General features: G+C 38.7%; 1 protein-coding gene across 2 annotated transcripts in view; it reads right to left on the minus strand.

Annotated features, from left to right (window-relative positions):
* PPP2R2A (protein phosphatase 2 regulatory subunit Balpha) overlaps nt 1-21,086 on the minus strand; it is a 39,681-nt gene that overhangs the window by 1,797 nt on the left and 16,798 nt on the right. For both annotated transcript variants that reach the window (XM_059831595.1, XM_009815332.2), the window contains exons 3-9: nt 7,611-7,708; nt 4,134-4,299; nt 3,511-3,623; nt 3,060-3,237; nt 1,905-2,069; nt 1,141-1,310; nt 225-316 (exon numbers count right to left, since the gene is read on the minus strand). In XM_059831595.1, coding sequence (XP_059687578.1) covers nt 225-316; nt 1,141-1,310; nt 1,905-2,069; nt 3,060-3,237; nt 3,511-3,623; nt 4,134-4,299; nt 7,611-7,708 — 982 coding nt within the window. The remainder of the gene's footprint in view (nt 1-224; nt 317-1,140; nt 1,311-1,904; nt 2,070-3,059; nt 3,238-3,510; nt 3,624-4,133; nt 4,300-7,610; nt 7,709-21,086) is intronic.

Consider the following 21,086-nt stretch of genomic DNA (forward strand, 5'->3'; position numbering starts at 1 on the left):
CTGCATCTCTTTAGTACGCTAAGGCAATTCTCTATAATCCTATGCTACAACATCAAGGGTTAAGGGCTAATATACATACATTGAAGTCTACTGAAGTATTAAAATATTATCCAAGCCAGTCCATGAATAAAACCAGACAGATATTTGAGGCCATGCTTCAAGTTGCCCATTTTAAGAATAACTTGGGAAGGTCTTAAGTGCATACAGAGAAGAATTAGACTTGCCTGTCTGATCCATTCCAACAGCATTCAAATTTGTCAAAAATGCAATCATTCTCATACAGTGAACAAAGTTTACTTCTGAGGTATTCATGCACCTGGAAAAAATAGTTAGATACACTGAATGAATACTGAACTTGCAGACCTATAAAATAACCTTCTTTAATTCTCTTCCAAGAGTAATTAAGTATATGACAGTGACTACACCCTATCCACAGGAGCTCCCTCCTCTGACTGTATGGATAAAGAGCAAAACGAACAGATGCATGAATTAACATATTCTGCTCTACAGAGGTTTCAAATGAACTCAAATAGTAGCAAGTCGCTTGGGGTGGGGAAAGAGACATCTCCCAGAACTCAGCAATTCTTCAGAAGGCTTTCCCTCTCTAAGCAGCTGTCATACGCTCACTACCCTTTAGATAGCTGGAAGGATTTATCAGACTTTGCTTCTTTCTAAAAATCATGCTTTGATGACTGATCTTCCTCCTGTGTATGATGAAGAGGATCCCTTCACCAATTTTCTTCAGAAGAAAATGCCACAGCAATTTTCAGTGCCAGTTAAAAACATTTTCTGCAGAGGAAAGGTTTTACCTCCTATTTTCTCCAGGAAAGAACAGGAGAATATAAAGCCAACTGGAGAGTCTAAGAGAGATGTGCTATCTCGTGGCTGAAGATTACCTTTCCACATTTCCACTGGGTATGAGGGAGGCTTTTTCATACCCAGACATGGTTTTGGGTTCTGCAATCAGCCTGCAAATAGCAAGATCCTTTAGCATGTGTGTGGAACCCACAAATCTCATTGATGCTTTGCCTGGACATAGTGGTCTATAGACAAAAATTTAACTGCCCCATCAAGACTATTAGTGAGACTCAGCATCCTTCAAGGTTTTAATTTCTAGCCTACATCATCATCACTGAATACCTGGTATGTTTCCACAGGTCTATTTTCCATATTTAAATCCCAGATCTTCACTGACAGGTAATCTCTAGTCATCATATATCGACCACTATGGCTAAATTTGACGTCAGATATGGAAGAGATGATTTCAGAGAAAAATGATCTGTTGCTAGGATCTTCTGGTTCTTCAAACACTGTATAAAAGTAAGACAGGCATTTCAAGAGCTAAGTTTACATCTCTTCTAATCCAAGATACACCCAAATTAGGTTACCATTTTCTCAATAAGCTTGCCATATTGGGCTAGCCTGCCCACGTTATATACAATAACTTTCAATGAGAAAGCCTTATAATACAATTGCCGTACTCTGAAATATTTTATTTTCATAGCAAGTCAAGGTCAGCTTCTAAATAAGTGAACTACTCGCTAATATTCAGAGTCTTCACTCACGCATGTGAGATATCAAGCATCAATTACAGACCAAACTCAACTGGTATTTGACCTCCTGAAGTCTGCAGAAAGGCATTCCTAGTCCTACTGTCTAGGCAGGCTCCCCAGCTTAAGTTGCTAATAATTTTACTCACTACTTTTACTCTGGCAAAATATGAATCTAATTTTAAGATTTATTTAGATTTTAGGTTTTAGATCTATTCAATATACTACAGAAATCCAACACAAATATGTACACACACACTTGTTTAATAGATTCTTATTGAGTGCTTAGTTCCGTCTAACGGCAAGATATCCTATTCCGCAAAAAGACAGTAAACCATGCAGGACAGGACTTACATTTTGAGTGTCTGTCACAGAGTGCTGATGCTCTCATATCACAGAGACGAATCGTTCCTTTACTGCTGCTGTATACAAATGTATTACAGCTGTTTGGGTGGAACTCTGCAGCTGTTATCACCTCTGTGAGCTCTTCCATGTTGGCAGGCTTAATATCTACAATATCTACAGCATTTTGTTAAGAAATTTTCTCCAGTTTTCATAACCTATTTTTCAGCTTTAAAAGTATTCAGCAATGCTTCTTCAGTTCACCAAAGAATATCTGAAATAGCCAAACAGAAGTAAAACAACCCAATAAAAGCAAGATAATGCTTGAAATTTGGAAGCAGGCCAAGACTTCCATGCCAAAGACTGTGGGACCCAGTCAAAAACTGGATAAAAGTTAAAATTAAGTTCCACAATTTGTCTAGAAAGCAAGACTGTAACACTGCATTCTGTGTCAGTTTGAAGTTAATTCTTACAAAGCAAGACCATAACATTGCATTCCACACCAGTTTGAAATTAATTGTTTTAACAGCACAAGCCTGCTTGATTTTTTGCTCCACTTCAGCAGTAATTAATTCTATACTACATATATATCACCCAAGTTTTTTCACATAGAAGGTTATTTTGCTTAAATTCTAATTGCACTACTACATTATAAAGAAGGCATGTGTGATTTCCTGCTGATTTGTCCACAGATCTCTGCTCCCAGCAATGGGACTGAATACATATTTCTGTGATCCTACTGCCTGCAGCATTTGTAGGTACCCGTGCGAGAGGGGCTGATGGTTAGGTTAGAAGGTAAAAAACAGTAAGTATTGTTGAAACAAGGGTGGTACTCCTCTGACTTTCTTCCTACTGCAAGTTATGAAAATTTTCACAAGACAGTTTACTGTAATGCTGCCTTCCAGAGCTGCTCATCTCACTTGAAACCTTAAGCTTTTTTCCCCTTTAAAAGAGGCTGGTTTTCACCATGCAAATGACTACTTCTCCTTATATTGCTCATGCTGAGCTACCTCTCTAGAAGTAAAACTCCTTTCAACTACTAGGGAGAGATAACCAGGAAATGCAAAAACATACTATATAAAAAGCTTTTCATGAAAGGAAATAACATCCAACTGTTTTGTTGTAACCAAACTGTTCCCGTCCTACAAAACAATGCGAAAAAGATACTAAAACTTCTGTCTGTAATTTCTAGGTGCCACAGGTTAATCCGCAAGTCATCTGCAGATAAGTATGTTTCATAATCGCTATTAATGGAGATGGAATTGATGTGATACGTGTGAGCATTGGCAAATATTCTTCGTGGACTAGCTTCAACCATGAGGTCCATGGGCCTGAATACTGGCACCTGCAAAATAGAAAGCAATGGAAGTTTGAGACGCTAATGTACTACAAACACATTAGCACTAGTAATCACAGTCCTTCCATACACCAAGCCGATTAAAATATCTCAAAATCACCTCAGAAGTAAATGTGTCTGCCAACTGGCATCACAGAAAATGTCAAGTTAATAATCTGATGGGGCAGTTACTCACTGAGCCACAGGCTAATCTGTGTGCCGGTGGGAGCAAAACGAGAAATCCCTTGAATGTGGCTAATTCATAGAGAGTGAACTACTCACCCGTAGTGTTGTAACTGTAGTAGGATCCCTATACCGTCCATCTTCTTCCTTTAAATTATAACCCTCTGGTCTTTTGTCCCTTTCACTGATTTTCCATAACTTTATTGTTTTATCTGAAATAAAACAGCCACAGTTTAAAAATCAAAACTTAGAAAAGATACTAGTCTTCACAGTTGATGCACTTTAACATGAAGCCTTCAAACAAGACCAGACCACCTACGTGTACCCAAAAAGATAAAAATACTGCTTAGAGAAAACAAGGCAAGATAAAAAGCATTAAAAAGGCCTCCTCCACAGTTTGTTCTTTTTAGCTCTCACACTGTTAGTTATACCCATACGAAGGTACTGAATGACAGTTTAGCGAAGCCCCTTTGCTGTAAAGCAACCGCATCAGAAATGATTAATATACCACCCCATGTTGTAGGGCTTCTGTATCCAGGTAAGACCGAACAGCAGCGTAGCTGAACAGCGTAACTCTCATGTAGCCACATCCCTAGATGCTTGCATTTAAAACCAACTTGCTTCCAGCCTTTTGAAAGTGGAGAAGTTTAGACAAAATCCTAATAGCAAACCTATGTAACAACAGGTTACCATGCAAAATGAACTATTAAGTCATAACTTACCATTTGTAGACAATAAAAACTGAGCAGCATTTTTCTGGGGTAACCACCTAATTTTGTTGATCTTCTCTTCAATTTCTAAACTTTTCAAGTAGTCAAACTCTGGTTCATGGCTTTGAAAGGTACTGTAAACATTGTATTCTCCCCTACTGTGAGACTGGGTTTTGTTCTAAAAAGAGAATTAAGTGATCAAGATATGTATGCAATATACAGAATGCTTTTCAAGAACTAGGTATTTATGCAGCAAGATATATAGGCAGACTGCTAATTAGCATAAGAATAGGTTAAGACTTCTACACTCTATTGTTGCCTATGCCAGATTTGCCATGAGTATCCTTTGGTGTACAACTTGCCTTATTTTAACGAGCCTGTAGAACAGATGAAATGAGGATCATCTCTTTTGCAAGAACTTGATTAGAGTTTCTACTATTTTGGCTAAGAGAGCATCAGAGAAGAGACAGTTATCGCAGCAGCTTTTGATTCCTAAAGTTTCCAGAAACTCCCCTCACCTACGTGAATATCTCCAGCAAGTTCTTATATTAATTCTGAGCAGCTGAGCTTACAAACCAATATTTTGCCCAAATATTCTACCACGATAACTTTTCTTTTAAAAAAAAAAAAAAATCAAAATCTTTATCATTCTCTGTTCTTTAATTTTTCCACCTTTGTTTTTTAGGGAGAATATTTCCCAAGAGAATTACACAGCCACACATATAGCAGATCTACTCTGTGGGTAAGTTCAGCTTGCTAGGCACACTATGGAAATCCCACATGTCACCTCTAAATTTATACAAGCAGCTCCGCTATTCTGGTTTTTAATCTCCACATTCCCTGAGACCTTCTAAACTGCTTAAGAAGCTTTTTCTTCCTCATTCTGGTGATGAGGGGAAAAAAAGCTTAACACCTCTGCTGAATACATCTTTGACATTAGAAGTCACACCTGCAGTTAGCCCGTTCAGGATGGAACTGTTTGGAAAACTGGAAAACCTCCAAACTTGCATGATTCATCTTTCTAAAAGCTATGTTTTAGGCACTGACTTCCTAGCACTAACATTGCACTGCATGGACTGAATTCCCTCCAATGGGTAAGGTGACAGAAAACTGGCATCATTTCTGAAATAGCGCTCGCTAGGTGTACCTGAAATTAGTTCAAGCTTAATTTTGTGATATATTCCTGTTCCACCCATTTCAAGAGGTTGCACCATCAGATGCCTTTCCTGTGATATGTTCTCGACTAGGGACTTTGCTCCTTCCTTCTCTTATGTGTCTCATGTCCATCCATTCATCTCATTAATACCTCACTAAAACATACTTCTTGATATGATCCTTGCTAGCCCACATTTGTCACATTCCTTGCATCATTTTCTCTTGCTTCATACCTTTACATTAATAGCTGGCAGGAATTCTTACATTTTACAATAAACTGTGGGGGAGGGAAAAGGGGACAAAATGCTTAGAAATAAAATTTGGCACTAGAATATTGTACCACACCTATTAATTACACTGGCTTTCCCACCCTAGAGAACGGAAGGAACTTTGTTCTAAGTTTCAGTTAGACCTAACAAGTTACACAGGGTCACTGCATAGAACAGGCGACTTCTCAAGTAAATCTATTGTGCTTTAGAAATGCTGGTCATGTTTCAGGGAACTTTCCTTCAATTCCATACTTACCATAATGATCAAGTCTTAAAATATACTTCTTGTGTATTCTAGTAAAACTCTACAGGACTAGAATAATATATAAACTCAATAATATATGACATCCAACCTTGGGATAATAGCAAAGTTTAAACCCTGAGACCATCTCATGGCACTCAAAAAAAAAAATCAAAACAAGAAGAGGTGTTGGCCCAAGTGCCTTATGTTAAATTCCAATTTAGGTAATTACAGGCTGCCTACGCAAATTCCTCCTTCGGTTTCAATTAGATACAGTATTCATTTCCTGCCTGATACTTATGTAATGTCACTTGCTTCACGTTACAGAAGGGCTGCCACATTCCAACCCAGAGGTGGCAGCATTTTGGCAGTGGGTAAAGTTACACAAGCTTGTATAAGTCTACACAGAGCACTTGTTTTAGTGCTTTTCTTCCTGTATGTATGGTCTGTACAGCACTCTGGAGTGCAGTGCGATAAAAGGTGGTACATAAATCCAACGCAAATACTTAGACAATTGTCTTTTAGATACTCTTACATATAAAACTTGCTCTAGACAGTAGTGCATATGGTGTAACTAACTACCAATGCATCAGGGAATCCAGCACCCATTGTTCATTCCCTAAACAGCAAGGAGCCAAATTATGCCAAAACCAATACTGTGCAACTTAATCTGATAACCCAGGTGGTTCTTACTATACCTAGATTCACAGATCGTAAGGATATGAGCCATGGGTTATGCATCAAAACCAAAAGTAGTCATATAAAGACAACTCACTTGAGAACAGGTAATTAGCTATTTAAGCTTTAAGCTACATTCTTAAAGGATGCAAGCTAAAACTCAGACTTAAAAAAACAAACACAAAACACACCACAAGAGTTTGTGCCTGACACTACAGAAGATTACAGTAAGGATACTCTACATACTATGCTGAACTCAGACTCCAGCCAAAGAAAATCAGGCAGAGGCCAGCCAGGCGGGCACACCCCACCAGATGGCACCAGCTGACCGCAGCGGTTCATTTGGAAAGAGAAGATCCTGCACTCCAACTGCCTGCGTACCAGCAGAAAGCAACTTGTGCTGGGGAACTGTGCAATTCTTACAGTTTAGGATTTTTAGAATTGAAATTCAATGAAACACTAAGGAAAGAAGTAGCAGCATGACTTTTCTCGGCAGTGAGATAACAGAAGTGCCTTTTTATCCTCTCCCTGAAATAAACTCTAACCAAGTCAATTCTAACTATGGCCTTAGCTAAAATTCAAGCACTCCATCTCAGCCTTCCCACCTTTAACTTGGGAGTAGAGACCCTTTCCTGGCATTAGAAGACATGTCTGTAGAATTCTGCAAAGACCAGAAGAACAAGTATAAAATGAAAAAGACACCTTTGCTACTATGATTCTAGGACTTGACCTGATTGATATCAGAATGGAAAAAGACATCTTAGGTCACTTACTTACTCACTTAAGGGCAATTTTTATCTCCCCAACTACAGTGAAATCTAAAATAATGGTCACAGCCAAGCAGTCACTGTACAACAACCAACTTCAGCTTCCCCAAAGTCTTTTTGTGACCTACCCCCCCTTTTTTCACTTTAAACCCTCCTTAGACCACAGCTAAAGAGGGTTTAAACAGAAATTAATTTCTAACTGTGTCACAATGTTCTCAGTAATTTCTTCACTCAAATTTCATTATTTTAATCACTTATTACACAGGCATGCACCTTGTATACAGCTTTTTACAAAAGCATGCTCCTTTTCTTAAAAAAGAGATTGACTAGTAACAGAGGAGAACATGAAAGATACTTGAAGCAGTTAGTTAGCACTCACCTCCTGCTCCTGTTGAAAGATGACAACTCTACCTCCTTTGTCTCCTGTTGCTAACAACTCTCCAGAATGGTTAAATTCTACTGTAGAAATTATATCCGCTGCATAGAAACAAAAATAATCCCCACAAGTTAATCATTCTTCTAAATACCAAGTGGCCAAGAAAGCTACGATTGTAAGTAAAAAAGAACATGCATACTTCAATTCAGTTTAAGTATACCTACTTGTATTTTATAACATAAGAATTTCTTTAAAAATATCAAGTAATTTAAAGCTGTACATTTGAAAACCAGTTACTAGTTCACCATGCCAGAGTTACAAGTTCAGTGCTGTGCACTAAATTGTTTTCAAAGGTTTATGTCATCGCTTCTTAGAACTGTTTTTCTGTTACGACTGCTACTCTAGTCTAGAAATGGATTTGCAGTATGTACTGTAACAGCAGAGACTGTGTATATACATATTCCTACCTTTATTTTCTCCATTCTTCCTGATAGAAGATTTAGATACAATCATTACCCATATGATCTCAAAGCCTTTTTTTTTTTTTTAAGGACTCAGTACACATTTGAGAATTTAAGGGCAAAACATATTAGGGTGGAGATGTTCAGACATCAGTGTCTAAGGAATGCAAGGATGTGGAACAAAAACAGCTACAGAAAATTAGGAAATAAATTCAACAGACTGTCTCTAAAAACCTGAGTATCTCTTCTGGATGAGGAAGGTTTATATTACCACAAGTATTTTTATAGAGAGTGCTAAAATTAAATTGTGAATATACATAGACAAAAAAACAGTCATGCCTAGTATCAGCTTGATCTGTTTATACAGCAAGAAGAAAAACCAACAAATTACAACTTAAGCTCAAGCACACCAATTCACATTTTCAAATGCCCACATGCCCCTCATGCTTTCAAACAGCAGAATCAGAAGCCAAACCATTCTTTGAATGCCAGCTTCAAATTGCAATACAACTATATAAATCTAATTTTCTGCAGGAGAAAGTACCTAAGATTTTTACATATGCAAGTCTTCAGGCTATTTTGCTTTCATGTCAGTCTAATGTAGATAAACAATGCATCCGCATTTTTTTATTGGATGGTTTCTTCGTTCTCTGTTTTAGAGTTTAAAAAGGCTGGTACCTGCTCTATGGACCGAAAGCTACTGCTAAACAAAAGCTACTCAGTCTGAATTTAAACAGACACTATTGTGCAGCGTATCACGGAAGCTATCTTATCACAGACAGCAATAGGGTTATTTCATTTTGAAGAAGTGAAACATGCAGGATTTTCCTCTTATTCATTTTAATACCAAAATGAAACTTGCATCATTCTTGGGTTGTCCCAAACGCATGGGCGGTGGCCTCTGAGGACATTAGCAAGCTGCTCTTTAATAACTGCATTACACAGCAGCTACAAGCATGCAGCCTGTCTGAAAACTGCACAACGCAAAGACAGCCTAGACAAGCAGGCCAAACTCAGCTGCAAAATCCTCAGAGGCAAAAGATGCAGAGTCAGAATTTCAGCAGGAACGGGTAGGGACAACTCAGTTGTGTTTTCTGATATACAGCACAAACTGCCATATAACAAAGGATAAACACAAGATTATCCTATCTCCATCGACCTCCCTTGCCATGATTATCTGGCACTGCTGAAACACAAACAGGCTGAAATTCCTCAAGAACACTGTGTTAAGGACATAAAGGATGTAACCTTGTATGTAGATAAACCAGGATCCAGATCACACATAGAAAAACCTCAATTTCAGTGCATGTAAATTTTTTTTTTCCTGGAAGGTAGCAGTTACTTTAGCCATTGATTAATGTATTTGTGAACAAGATGAAGTAATTTATCTTACATCTATAAGACTTCAGACTGCATGCCATTCAGATGAAGATACGGCATTCAGTATGTACCCTTCACAGATGAACAGGGCATAAAGGTAACATACAATTAATCAAACCCAGTATGCAGAAAGAGTGAACTGCAAACCAAGCAATCTCGTTTTGTCTATTCCATACAATGCAAACCACGTTGTTGTAATCCTCTAAAAGGAAGAGAGCTTAAGGAAGTTATCAATTACTTGAAGAACAAGGTAACTCACCTCTCTATGAGAAGTAGACAGAATAATTACTATTTTGAAAAACATTGAAATTTAACACTGCAAGCTAAATCAGTCTTAAAACAGATGAGACGATACAGCAAGTTACCAGAAGATCTAAATGTGTGCACATATGTAGAAGGAGAACAGCAAAGAAAAATTTGCCTTAAAAAAGATCTTACAGATCCATCTAAGAATAGATGGATAAATTCATCATAGTATTTATTTGGTGAAAGTCACTTAAAAGTTTTACAAGGTCAAAAGTCTTAAGCTTGAAGCCTTACAATTAGAACAGGCAGCAACAACGGCCAGAAAAGCCTTAAATTAAGGGATAAAACCTCCGTTATCTTATGTCTGCTGATGTAATATATATTGCAGTTATAATTATACAAGTCTCATAAATAGCAGAAAGCTAACCACTTTTCTGTAACTGTTCAAGACATTCTCACTTTTTGCATTTAATTTAATTTGCAAGATCACCCAAGCCTGGTATCAGTCACCTCCAAGCTGATACGAGTCCTGCTTTGTTTACGGGCTCAACTGCGTGAACGAACTTCCAGTACTAACAGCCCCACACCTCCAAGAAGTCTAGCAGGCTCAGCCAGTGGTGACAAGGTACTCAAAACTCTCCAGTGCCTGATCGACACGATGCAGATCTTTCCAAGTACTTCGATCAATTTTAAATTACAAATACTTAGCAGCAATCACGACAGAAAATTAATTTGTTTTTTAACTCAAGATACATCTACAGAATCTGATGCGCCTTCTACACTGTAATAATCTTGGTCTGTTCCCTTTCCAAGGACAAAACAAACATGCTAAAAAAGTAGGCAGAAAAATGATTTCTGCTTAACTAGTCCCAAAACAGGGCTGAGATGCATATTTTACACAAAAATCAGTACTGGAGAGCAAAATAACCAATCATACATTTTAAATCCAATAACTCACCGTTAAGAATATTCTATTCCCATACCTTGGTCAAAGAAAGAGACAGACATCAAGGCACCGGTGTTGAACTGGGCGGATTTAATAGTGTTTGAGAATTGACAGGGGAAGCATTTCATCTTCTGCAGTGCACTGATTCGCTCGTGTATTTTCATCTGTATTAACACCCTCGTTGCCAAATAAAATCAATGTTATCCTTTTCTTTTCAAATGGCAACTATAATTCCCGTGAGAGTTACATGCAGGGTTATTTTAGTCCTTCAGCGCTGCAACGGGCATCTATAGAACGCGCTGCCTTCTCTCTGCCTCCTCCCTTTTGTGCATGCTATTTTTGCTACAGTCTCTAGGTGGGAGTCTTGCAAACAGAGAGGGCTGCCCTCCCTGCCCAGAAAGCTTGTAAACGATCCCTTCTATAAGCAAAGAGCACTAGGGAGGAATACCCGAGGGAGAAGCAGATGTATAGGTGCTCTATTGTCACCCACACCAATGGCTTTTGGAAATATGATGCATTCTATTGTTTACCACTGAACTCATTTCAATGCCCTCCTCTTCAAGCACCGCTATCAGAGATAAATAACCACCAAAACCTTATCTGATTACCATACCCCTCACAGGATACAGTTAGATAGCATTATCTGTTAATACACTTCCAAAGTTACCCATGACTTGAGAGACCAGATTCGTCTCTCCCTTCCCCCCAAGCATCTTGAGACATCTATGACACCAAGGTGAAGCGTGACATTTCAAGTGCTGAGATTTAAACACACAAGATGAAGACATCACTCTGACAAAAGCAAAAAAGGGGACAGAAATGTATACCTACATTCCTGCAGTGCACCTGCAATACCTGTACTAAGTTTCCCCCTCTTGCATAGCTTGAGATAGACAGCTCAGGGTTTACTATCATCTTTAAAAGTACTCCTGGCACAGATGTATATGGTTGTCCTTTAGTTCCACTTAAATAGCCCTTCATAGACACTTGTTAACACCGTAGAAACACTTCTGAGACTACTAAATGATTCCTAATAACGGTTTTCAGTGATCTAAAAGCAAAGGGGGCGGGGAAATCACCTACACAACCTGAAGTTCATCTACTGTTGCTGCGCAACACTGAGGGAAAATGTTTTGCAGCAGGTTGAGTGAAACACTATAATCAAACACAGAACTACTGTAGAGTTGTATCCCTACCTCAGAGAAAACACCACACACTACAGCCAAACCAAGCCAGTGATCCTAAAAATCCCTCCGCACTTGTAAGAGAGGCCTCTTGTCCCTGACCCACCAGCACACGCCAACGGGGCAGAGTCTGCTTTCCCAGGAGCCCTCAGAACCTCCTGACAGTTCTCCCAGATACAGCACCTACAGTCCGGTTTCTTGCAACTGCTGTCAAGGTTGCTTTTTCTTCTGCACATGATCTTTATTTTTCACAACCTGCTCTAAGCTTTTTATGCATTGCTTCAATGATACATCCTCACTTTAAGTGGTCCAGTAGAAATCAAAACCACCACAAGGCCCGGACACTTATCTTCACTAGATTCAAGTAAGACTCGATTTTCCCATGGTACACATGGAGAGAGGAACCTGAAGAACCAAAGGAATCAAAACAAGGTGTCTAGCTTTGACACAGAATGGGACAGGGGAGAAAGACATTTATCTCAAAGGTTTGGTAATGCTTAAAGGGGGGTGGGGAGGTAGGGAGACATTTATCTCAAAGGTTTGGTAATGCTTCAAGCAACATGTTTGCAGTTCACCGCGTGAAAGGGAGACATACCAGAAGCTCCCAAGCACTTCTTAACAGGTTGCAGACACACAATTCTGCTGCTTCATCATCTCACAAGAGAAGCCACTCAGCACAAACCTAACTTGTTTCCTAGTGGGCTTCTGAAGAGAACAATCACAATTTCAGAATTTTTAGCCAATATTTATTACACCAACTTTTGCTATTTTGGGTAATTCACCTGTCATGTCAGGCAGGATACAGATGGTTTGAAGAAACTGAGGTGCTGGGCCAGTGCGCTTATGAAAGATGACCAGTTCAAATGAAAACAGGCAGATTACACTGTTCAAAAATGAATAAAGGAATCCCACACATCTCAAATGTCTTTGCTCCCTTTAAAGGAAAGCAATGGTTGAAATATGAAAAACTCAGTGACTGATATTAAAAAGCATTTTCACACTTTGGAGGCCTTCCACACTTTTCAGTGAATGCTGAACAAGAACCACACATGCATTATCACAAGCAAGTCTTCTGAAATATTAGATAAAGGGTTGTGCTCAAGTTTACCACTGTCAACAAGTCTATGGATTAAAGGGAATAAAACAGCTTTATCAAATCCAAACAAGCAAAAAAATACTGTAATCCAATGACTTAGTTCCAGAAGGCCCAATGTGAACCTGAAAAGCAATTCTGTATTAAATTTGTTTCCAATAATAGAATAAAAGGTATTTTATTAGTACAGAAGAGGCTATCTATTTTAATGTACCATGAACTTTTTATAAACTCTGCTTATAAAACATGCTTGGTAGGCAAAACATGTCACCTACTCTACAGCAGCAAGTCAATCATGGCAGTGAACAAAGAGCGTCTTTATTTCACCAGACCTACAAGGTTTCTGTGCAAGTTTTTGGAATCACGTTGATCTGCTGCCTAAGCAGAGAGCAAGTAAATCAGTATGTTTACACAAGTGGAGCAATCTCCTGATGTTTCCAAGGACTGAACAAAGAATTGTAGTATTTAAGAAGCATTTTGGTACTTCTTCATTGTTTATACACCTTCCCAGTGGCTCAAAGTACCATTTCTGGAATTTTCCAAAGGAGCAACTCAAACAAATCTCGTCCATAATGTACAACAGATTACTTACAGGTTGGTAATTCTGTCCTAAGGAGTAAAAAGACAATTCACTGACCAAACGTGGAGCCCGCTTCCTCAGTTTGCCAGCCTTAAGCATAGAAGAAGCTATTTTGATCAAACTAAACATCAATTGATCATTCCAAGGTTACTTCAGAAACTGTCTGGAACAGGAAACATCAAGAAGCCAGCTTTTAGGATCATTCTTAAAATCCAAGGAAGCTCAAAAAGCCTCAAATTGAGGAAGCAGCACAGGAATAGATAAACATAATGAGGCATAAAGACAGTGAAATATTTAAATTCAACAATCACTGAGCATACCTGAGCCATTCTTCCCAGATTATCTCTAAAGATAAAGTCAACATGCTCAAAACTGAGCAAGAGTATCCGTCCAGGAGAACTTGCAAACCTCAAGCGTCTGGAAATCACCTGTGAATTGTTTGGTCCTTTCTAATCTAGGGTGAAACAAAACCTTCCTGCTTCAGACTACTGAACAGATGCAACTTCCAAAAACTCAAGCTCAAGTCACAGCTAATGACAGAAATTTGTGACTCTTATTGGACTTTGTTTCCAGTAACGATTTTGTTTTGGAGTTATGTACTTCATTGCTGGGGGAAAAAAAACCACACCAAAACCAAACAAAAACACTAGAGAGAAAACAAAAGCTCCTCCAGGGCTTCTAAATGTCTGAGTCATCCCAACATCACCCCATTGTTTGCATCATTTTGATTTACCACATTTATCAAGCATCCTAATATATTGTGTATTAAGTCTCTAAAGCTAGATAGTAAAGTGTTAACCTCAAAGTGAACAGGAAGGCTGTTTAAATAAGATTAAGAAAGAGTGACTATACATGTGTGTTTGCAGAGAAGAGAGCTCCCAATGCAGGATAGCACAACTATACGCACCAGGGAAAGAATAAGAGAGCAAAATGGCAAGCACTATTTAGTATGATAGAATAAAAGAAAACACCCTCTGCATTCCAGCCTCATCCCTAATTTATGTATGTAGAGAGGGGGAAGGGAACACAAGAATTGTATGCTTTAAAGTTACCATGACCAGTTTTACTATTGACTTCATTTCCCTTTTCTTCATTCACTTTCAAAAGTGATTCTCTGCATTCATTCTGTCTCTCAGAAGTGACTAGGCAACAAAACCAAAGGCAGCTGGGATAAGGCATTCCTACTGTTCAATTTACTTCTCAAGAGTCATTCCAGAAATCCTTTAAATTGATCTCTTCTTTACTAGGAGAGGGCATTAAAAATATATTAATTCCTCAGAAATACGAGGACAGGATGAGATACATGCAACACAGAAAGAAAGAAAGGGGTTACCCTTGTGGCAAAAATTTTCACTTCCGTGCCATGAAGCGTTGCAGGAGCCAGCTGGTTACTTGTTCTCTCCCAAGTACCAGTCCTGCAATACTGCTGCACACAAAGAGCACACAAAGCACCTTAACAGGGAGGGGAGCAGAATTTGTGTGATGGCCAGCTAGCTTCACACTGTTGCTGGCCCTACCAGTGTTAGAACACAAACATGCAGGAGCTGAAGACGCAGTTCAAGCAGCAGACAGTAATTAAGCTGGTTCTGTTGGCTTGTGCAAATCTGGGAAATCTGAGAAAGATTTACAGAGCATTCTCTAGCATCAACGTTCATTCCAAGTGCTCCAGGCCCTCTGATGCTAAAAAAAACATGCAATCATCATGAACTCGTCATTTTCCCCACTGATTTCAAAAGCACCCTAGTCCTGCTTGGTAAAGATGTATTTACACATTGAGATTCCCCCAGTCCTATTTACATATGTATCTATGTGTAATATACACACACAAAGCACCAGTCATCAAATAGTGAATACATGTAGTACTTCACATCTGAAGTTCACTGCAGAAACTACTCACCTAAGTAAAATAACCAAATACAAACCTTGTCAAGCAGTCCTAAAAAACTCCTACTTCCCCTTCATTTCTTGGACTTCCCTATATTGCCATTTCTTTTCTTTTTTTCACTATTTCTTCTCCCCTTCTTTGCCAATCTTTGAGGAAAAATATCACTTTCTAGAACAGGCAAGTCCCAGTGCAACTATGAGTTCAACTTTAGATTTGAAAGCCTGAGTGATGTACTTATTATTATACATCTTATTTTTAACTTTCTATTCAGTTCCCTAAAATAAAGGTTGGGCCCCTCCTGCTAAAGCTTTTTCCTGTAGCTTCCAAAGTTACATTAACATGACCAATGCCTACCTTGCAACTCTGATTCAGTTCACAGTGGGCCAATAGGTAAGCAGGGCTCTACTCTTCAATGGCAAAGCACGGCTCACTAGTATCCTTAAGTATGCCACATCCTTCTGAGATTACTCTTTATGCTGTCAAACTTAAGAACTTTGTTATCACCAGCCTTCAGAAGTAGGAGCTTGAATTCAGTCACTTTTTTCAGTGGAAGCAAGAACAATAAAAGCTAAGGGAAGGAACCAGTACTGCAAGACAACTGTTTCATAGGACATACGCACATTAGGATGGCTTTGAATTTACAGATGCATTTATGACATGTTCTCAGATAGTCTAGAGATAATGCAACTTAAGTACAGAGCTCAAAACAGTGTTATGCTGTGGTTTAGTAACTTTATGCAAGCAACTATTTTTGTTAAGCCTTCTCAGAAAACACAACAGTTACTGAGCAGCAAACTTCCATTCCCTCCCACTGAAATAATACAGCACTACTAGCCTTAATCTTGTTGCCATTGGTTTTATGTAAGGCTAGTAATTCTCTTAAATAGCTTTACTAGGCTCAATGCTCAGAGAAGAATACAACTCCAAATCCATCTGCTCTATACAACAGAAGCTACTCCTGTCTGCAAAGCAACAGTGAGAAGATAGCATTAGAACTGCAGAGAACAGAACTGTAATAGAAGTGACCCTCAAAACCCTTTACAAGTTGGAATGATAACAAATAGGCAGATGAAGTATTTTACCAAGGTAATTGTAAAGCAGGGAACCATCTACCAAAATACAGTGACTTTCATCTGGAAAAGCAGCTCCTTAGACATTCAGAAATCTCTAAGTGATCTTAAATCAACTGTGATATCAAAGCAACTTCCTCATTTAAACACAATTCATAGAAAGCACACTGTGTTCAATATTACAATCTAACTTGTATAGGGGCATTTTAATTCTTGTGTTTGGTAAACAATTGCTGTGCCTCACCGGGCTGCTGCTGTTTGTAGGCCAACATTAGTAAGCTTCAAGATCTCCATTCAGTTCAAGTTTCCACTATCAAATTTATCACCAGTTTCCCCCGTGGTCCATTTTCACACCAAGGCAAGAGGCCGACAAACAAGCTTGCTGAACAAGAGGAACTTTCAAGTAGCAGAAGTCACCACAGGGAACACTATAATCACCACCTCTGACAGACACTACCACCACCTCAAACTTTTGTGAGTGATCCTTAACACATTTCAGTTACGTTAAGCAGTTTGTTTTTTGCTAAGCTAACAGAGTTCATTAAGACTGAACTGAAGGCATTATAATGAGCAAATTTGCAGGGGGGGCAAGCACATGCTCAGGAGCAACCACATCTCCAGACAGCATAGTTGTGTTTGCAAAAGGCTATTGAGCCCACAACCAAAATGACAATTAAGTGCATTTCTGTCTATATGTACGGTCTCTACAAGCTTACACTTACAACAGTTCCTAAACAAGGTCAAAATTTGGCATTGCTAGAAGAGAAAGGAAATAGATTTAAACCTCAAACCACTGGCTTCCTGTCTCCATCTATAGTAGGAAATTCAAAGTCTCCAGTATACACGACTCCAAAACACCTGTGGTGGCACAGAGAAAACAGAGATGACAAACAGAGGCAAGTCAAAGCACTCTGAAAACAGATGTGTCATACCCTAATGTGAACTGATTGGTCCATGCTTCCTACCACTTAAAATGACATAAAACTGCTTTAAAGTTTGATTTTTCTGAAAGGATTTAAAGTATTCACATTAAAAATTAGTATGAGCTTTGGGAAAGAACTTTTACACCTCAAACTGATTTAAAACTGTGATCCACCATGGAACTGGTGAAGCCATACCTGTACCACAATTACTGTAACCACTGGGCTATACCTGACTGTAGAGGTTTTATTTCTGCTCACCAAATCCGGGGCTGCATTCTATAATTCCTTTTATGCCAACTTCATTGTAAACTTACAGAAGAAAAAACCTATAAGGCTCGTACACGTTAGCTGAAAACAATCTTGAACTGGTGCCTTGAAACCATTGCATCTGATAAGAGAATTAGATAGTTTTGGGTTTGTTTTTTTTAACCTCAAATCAGTTATTAATAAGCGCTTCAGAAATTACTATGAAAAATCCTCTCATATTAAACTCATAACAACAGCAGATAGAAGAATGTTCTCTCTATATAAACAAATGCAAAGCTGTTTGGTTCCTGGATAGAAATCATTAACCCTCATCACCTTGATTAATTACTTTCTATTTTTAAGCCTTAAGACAAGACATTACTGCAGTTCCCTTTAGAATACATGCACAGGAAACCAATAGGCAAATCCCCTTCTTCCACTAGGTGAAAGAGAATAAATTGACCACAGCAGTATCTTTCGTTCACAAGAAACTGCAGACCAACACAGTTCCCAGTACCTTGTCTTGCCCCTAAGCTAGACATCATCTAGTTGGGAGAACAGAGTAAGGAGCAGTCAGTCTAATCTCATTCAGAGAAGCAGGAAACTAAGTACACTTGGCTGCCCACACTTAGGCACTGCATATTTAACTAATAAGGTTAACCTAGCTCCAGCATCAGTTGATGTAAAAACCATAACACACTGTGGAACTAGCACAACATTTGTTGTAGCCCTGTTGGTGCAGTTTCCAAGTCCTCTGGGAGCTGCCTTCACCTACCTATTACTAGGGCCTCTGAGGGTGTATTTTACACATACATCTAAGCTGATCTATCCTATGATCCTCCCATCCTGGAGTTGAGGAGGGGTGTGTGTGAAGCTTCTTACAGTCCTCTCTGCAACTCTAGAAGAGTATCACTATCCAAACAATTCTATCTGCAAGTTACTGCAAAGTGGAGGAGACATTACCAGCTCAAGACAGAGCCATTTTTCAACTCAATACAAGCTAGACCAGCCTGAAAAATACCTCAAATTCAATAATAAGGGATTATTTAATACCTGACAAGAATTCCCTCGAGTCTCTAAAGGCATCCTCTGCCTTGAAACTGTAAATTGTTCTGGACTTCTACAATACCCTATGAAAGGCAACTGAACCTCAAGGTGGTCTGAAGCACCACCCAGGTATTTTTAATTCAAATAGTTTCTAGTCTTTGCAAGAGGCCTCTATGTTTTAACTTGATGAACAAACCCAGTTAGGAAAGCAACAACTAAGACAATTCCCCTCTTTAGATCTTCATTACGTAGGTTTAGAGTTTTTCCCCTGAAGAATACCCTAAAGAATCTATTCAAACAAATGGGTTTCTACCTTAATTTATTAGTACTGCAAGCATATTTAGAAAGATTAATAGATACACATACATACAGGGAACATTTTACTAGGGGAAAAAAGCAAGTGATGATCATTTATTTTAAATCTTTTAATACACACGCTTCCCCAAACTCAAGTATTCCTTAAAATATGACAGGAAGTGCCTATTTGCTTTTCCTATTCACACTAATTCAGGTCTATTGTTGGCTGAAACAAAGGTCTTTCAACCTGCATCACCCGTTCCCAGGACATTTGACACGAGTTTATTAATATCATAAACATAAGGGGCATAAGCGGCAGAAATCCAGACCCACTCCTGATACTCGTCTTAAATAACCTTCGAAAGGCGGGTGAATAATCTCACAGGTTGTGGAACTACAATATTTATTCACAACTGGGAACAAGCAGTTAAAGGTCACAGCTTCTCCTTGAGCCTGTTCTTTGCAGCCACTGCAATACTATAAAATAAAAAAAAAGCTCAAGTCTGTCACAAGCTTTCGTCCCTCCAACCAGCAGAATTGTTCTGCTTTTAAACAAAAAATTATTCAACAGCAAGTCCAACAATTCAGCATTTTTAAATACCAGCCAGCTGTTCATTGTGAAAGCTATCGTGGGGTTCAGTTTTCTGAACATCACAAAATTCAGCTGCTGAGCGCTTCCAACCTGTGAAGCTTAAATCTATTTTCAGGTGGGGAAAGGGGAAAAGACAAGCAGCCCTCCTACTGAGGATGTGTCAGACCTAGTTTTGCATCTATCCCCTTTCGATTGCAATGAAAACTCCTCTTCACTCAAGGTTAGGATTATCAGAAAAATAATTGTGAACAGTAGTTTCCAGCCTCTGGATAACATCACCTTCAGAGACTGTGCACCCCTAAATTAAGTTGCTATCTAACACTCCATCAGAAAGGATGCTTTTAATGTGAAATATAAACAAAAAGAACAGAAACATTAAGTAGAGAAAATACACTACCTAAGCAACATCTCTGTTTAAAAACCTAAATGCATTATAACTCTTAATGTATTCATCTTGAAAGCATCATCTACTAAATAAAAAGCTATCTGACATTTTAGATACCTGGCCTAGGTATGCTTGTGCCCCACTCTTGTCACAGCATGCATTAGTTACACTTAACCTGGAAAAATTAAGTGTTCCTGCTTAGATGCAAACAAAGCAGCCCAAAACCTTAGCCTTCAATCAAGCACGCCAGAATTCTGGCAATGAAACTTTGTAACAGCCCAGAACAGTCATATAACCAAGCCTTCCCCCAGTGGCTTAAATACACTAAAAAATCTGAAAACAAACATGCGTTCTTTGGTGCTGCAGCAATAAAACTCTACCTAAAACCAACTTTTTTTTTAAACCCCAAGTGAAATCTTAGCTAAAATTTAAGCCCAGTGGAATATGAAGTCTATAGTTTGCTTGAAGGGGGAAACTGGCAGTGTCAGTGTTCTCTCCTTCTACAGTTTACACTATAGAGGAAGCGTTTTAAGTATTACTGCAGACAGTGATAATTGACTAAACTACACAAGAAAGAAAAGAGCTTCCTTCCCTTTGAATTTTCCTGTTTCAATCATCTACTATCACAGGGATTGTGCCTTTCAACTATACGTTATCCCTTTAAACAAAGTAATTGTACTAAGTAGTACAATCCACAATCCAAGCTAGTTATATTTCCATTACAGAAACACTCACTGTTCAGCCCGCAAAACGTACACTGAGTTATGAGAGGTCTTCCTGGACAAAGATGACAGAAGGGTTAAGTTATATTTGTGTTGCATAGAAGTTAGGTGGGGAGTTATTAATCATTTTTGTCCTTTGTACAATCGCATACAGATCATACATACCTTATCACAGGAGAACAAAATTAACTCTAGCAGGAACTAACTTCATGCCCACAATTGCTTCATATCAGATCCCCCAGGTACCTGAATGTTCTGTCACTATCACTCACAAAACTGAGGGACTTACTGAGAATTACAAGCAGAATTGAGACAAAAAGGGTTACAAGTAATTCTGCTCTAACACAGCATTTGTCTAGCCTTAGTACTCTAGTACATGACTTGTTCCAACATATTTTCTGCCTGCAGAGCTTTACTTTACA

Source organism: Gavia stellata, chromosome 31, assembly GCF_030936135.1.
Source record: "Gavia stellata isolate bGavSte3 chromosome 31, bGavSte3.hap2, whole genome shotgun sequence".
Classification (NCBI taxonomy): Eukaryota; Metazoa; Chordata; class Aves; order Gaviiformes; family Gaviidae; genus Gavia; species Gavia stellata.